The 3005-nt window shown below is 51.3% G+C and overlaps 1 protein-coding gene across 2 annotated transcripts; it reads left to right on the top strand.

The window, feature by feature from the left end:
- Positions 1-1653: 1653 nt before the first annotated feature.
- Positions 1654-2659, top strand: LOC306819146 (uncharacterized protein; the record flags this gene model as incomplete). 2 transcript variants are annotated; one of them, XM_079372909.1, is made up of 3 exons in its annotated part: positions 1654-1845; positions 1915-1956; positions 2017-2659. In XM_079372909.1, the coding sequence occupies 3 exons, from the start codon at positions 1654-1656 to the stop codon at positions 2632-2634; spliced, it is 852 nt and encodes a 283-aa protein (XP_079229035.1). In that variant the 3' UTR covers positions 2635-2659. The 2 variants fall into 2 exon arrangements, with proteins under 2 accessions (XP_079229035.1, XP_079229036.1); XM_079372910.1 differs by having other exon boundaries at positions 1915-2658.
- Positions 2660-3005: the final 346 nt, after the last annotated feature.

Raw genomic sequence — 3005 nt, 5'->3', positions numbered from 1 at the left:
TGGTCTCTGCAGCAGACGAGTGTGTAGGAGCAGGCTCTGGTCTCTGCAGCAGGCTCTGGTCTCTTCAGCAGGCTCTGGTCTCTGCAGCAGACTCTGGTCTCTTCAGCAGGCTCTGGTCTCTTCAGCAGGCTCTGGTCTCTGCAGCAGACTCTGGTCTCTGCAGCAGGCTCTGGTCTCTTCAGCAGGCTCTGGTCTCTGCAGCAGACTCTGGTCTCTTCAGCAGGCTCTGGTCTCTGCAGCAGACTCTGGTCTCTGCAGCAGGCTCTGGTCTCTGCAGCAGGCTCTGGTCTCTGCAGCAGACTCTGGTCTCTGCAGCAGACTCTGGTCTCTGCAGCAGGCTCTGGTCTCTGCAGCAGACTCTGGTCTCTGCAGCAGGCTCTGGTCTCTGCAGCAGACTCTGGTCTCTGCAGCAGACTCTGGTCTCTGCAGCAGGCTCTGGTCTCTGCAGCAGACTCTGGTCTCTGCAGCAGGCTCTGGTCTCTGCAGCAGACTCTGGTCTCTGCAGCAGGCTCTGGTCTCTGCAGCAGGCTCTGGTCTCTGCAGCAGGCTCTGGTCTCTGCAGCAGGCTCTGGTCTCTGCAGCAGGCTCTGGTCTCTGCAGCAGACTCTGGTCTCTTCAGCAGGCTCTGGTCTCTGCAGCAGACTCTGGTCTCTGCAGCAGGCTCTGGTCTCTGCAGCAGACGAGCGTGTTGCATAAAGGCATGCTCATGTAATCCTCAGCCCTCGCTGCAGATATCAGTGGTATGTCGGCATCACAGGCATGTCAGCTTCAGCTGCTACCACACGCCTTGCATGCTGGGAGAACGGAGCGCTGTCATCACATCATGTGAGTGACGAGGTCGTCCACCCTTCTGTTCCAGGAGGTCGTTTGTACACTGAAGCCTCCGAATGAGAAATCTGACCTGCAGCTTCAGAGGCTAACGTACCGGACACAGTGGATTTACATCTCACTTTCAAACTTAGGTTTTAGGCCTTTTGCCTTAGCTGGATGGAACAGCTGAAGAGAGGCATGCTGGGAGGAGAGAGCAGGATGGGGGCGGGGTGGGGGGGCGTTCAACATAATCACTAAGCTATCATCAAAAGTCACATTCGGGGGGTGGATGGGATTTTGTTTGGGAACTGAAGGGAGTCCCGGTGCAAAACAAAATTTGGTTCTGGGAGCTCAAGAGAGGCCAGGCCACTTCCCAAGTACTACCGAGGTGTCCTTGAGCAAGGCACCAAACCCCCCACTGTTGCACTCCCGGCGCAGCGGTGTGTGTGTGACTCGGCCCTGTCAAACGTTTATTTATCTTTTATTCACTTAAAATGACAATTTCCAGTTTGGTGTTGAGTGAAGCTGTTTCCTGGCATCCAGCTGACTTCCTGGAATGACTTCCTGTTTCCTCCTCTGGTCGCCAGGCAACCGCCACACTGAAAAGTCCTGATGTTGTTATTTGTAACGTTTCGGTCACTTGTTAAGAACACTGGGGAGATTTTAAAAGCACACAAACAGCAGTGATGTCGCTGCTGTGAGGGCCGAGGTCTTTACAACTGTTGCTATGACAACAGCAGGTCAAAAGATGCATCTGGAACTTCTGATTCAGAAACAAACAAATCGTCCAACAGACAAACAGACAGAAACAGACTCTACAGCAACATTATCCAACAGACTAAGATGGAGACAGCACTCACACCCTGCAGGTCAGAGGACGGAGACAGGCAGCCCAGAGACTGCGAGCTGGAGATGGACGCTCTGCAGAAGCTGAAGGAGGAGAAGCAGGAGGAGCTGAAGGAGGAGCTGAAGGAGGAGCTGAAGGAGGAGCTGTACGTTTCTACGCGTGTAAGACTACAGTATCTGGAGGAGCTGGTGGAGCAGCTGCAGACAAACATGGTGACGCAGCGAGCTGATCTTCTGAAGAAGCTGGAGGAGGAGAAGCAGTGCTTTAGGGAAGAGTACACGAGCTATCTGGAGGAGAAGGTGGAGCAGCTGGAGACAGACGTGGAGAATCAGACGCAGCGAGCCGATGATCTGCAGAAGCTGGAGGAGAAGCAGGAGGAGAAGCTGCACTTTTATGAAAGGTACACGAGCAATCTGGAGAAGACGGAGGAGCTGAAGGAGAAGCTGCACTTTCAGGAAGAGTACACGAGCTATCTGGAGAGGAAAGTGGAGCGGCTGGAGAGAGACGTGAAGAATCAGACGCAGCGAGCTGATGATCTGCTGAAGCTACGGTTCAGTGAAAGTGAGGAAAGTGATGATGAGGATCAGGACATTCTAAACGATGAAGAGGAGGAGGACAGTGAGTACTCAGCACAGCTCAGTGAAGAAACAGAAAGGCTGATCAGTGAGCCTCAGACCAGCCAGAAGAATCTCTGCACAGAGCTCCTGGCTGTTTACAAGCAGCTGCACGATGTGTCTGAATTCCTCCAGAACAGTGAACTACCGATCAAGACCAACGAGTGGAACCCGCAGCTGGCTCAAGAGGTGAGACTTCACCTGGATCAGCTGATAAGCCAGGCCAATAAGGTGACCAGCATGCTGCCGGATCTCCACACTGAACCGGGCCAGCTCCAGATACAGCAGGAGGACGAGACGGCGTCCAGCAGAAACTGTCCAGAGCACGACGAGCACATGATGGAGAAGGGATCCAATGAGTGAATAAATCACCGTGCACATAACATCAGATCTGTTTGTGTTTTCACTGTGTGGTCATGTGGTCATGATCATCCCATCCAACTTTATTTGTTCAGCACTTTATAACAAGCTCAGTTGATCAAAGTGCTGCAGAGAAGAATAAATAAAATCCAGAACAGCTAGAAACTATAAAACTACAAATCAATTCAAAAACATGAGTCAAATTAAGGTTCGCAGTAAAACAAAGAAAATCAACCTTTTACCATCATCATAGATAACGATGAACGATTTTAGGAAAAGATTGAATTGCGATTTTTCTGGCAGAATCACGATTTTCTTCAAATCAAGCTCGTGCAATGTTCTCAATGTAACATTTACAAACATGACAGGAAATG

This window comes from Symphodus melops (assembly GCF_947650265.1).
Source record: "Symphodus melops genome assembly, contig: scaffold_332, whole genome shotgun sequence".
Classification (NCBI taxonomy): Eukaryota; Metazoa; Chordata; class Actinopteri; order Labriformes; family Labridae; genus Symphodus; species Symphodus melops.
The sequence above is the reverse complement of the archived record's forward strand: the minus strand, read 5'-3'. Positions and strand labels throughout refer to the sequence as shown.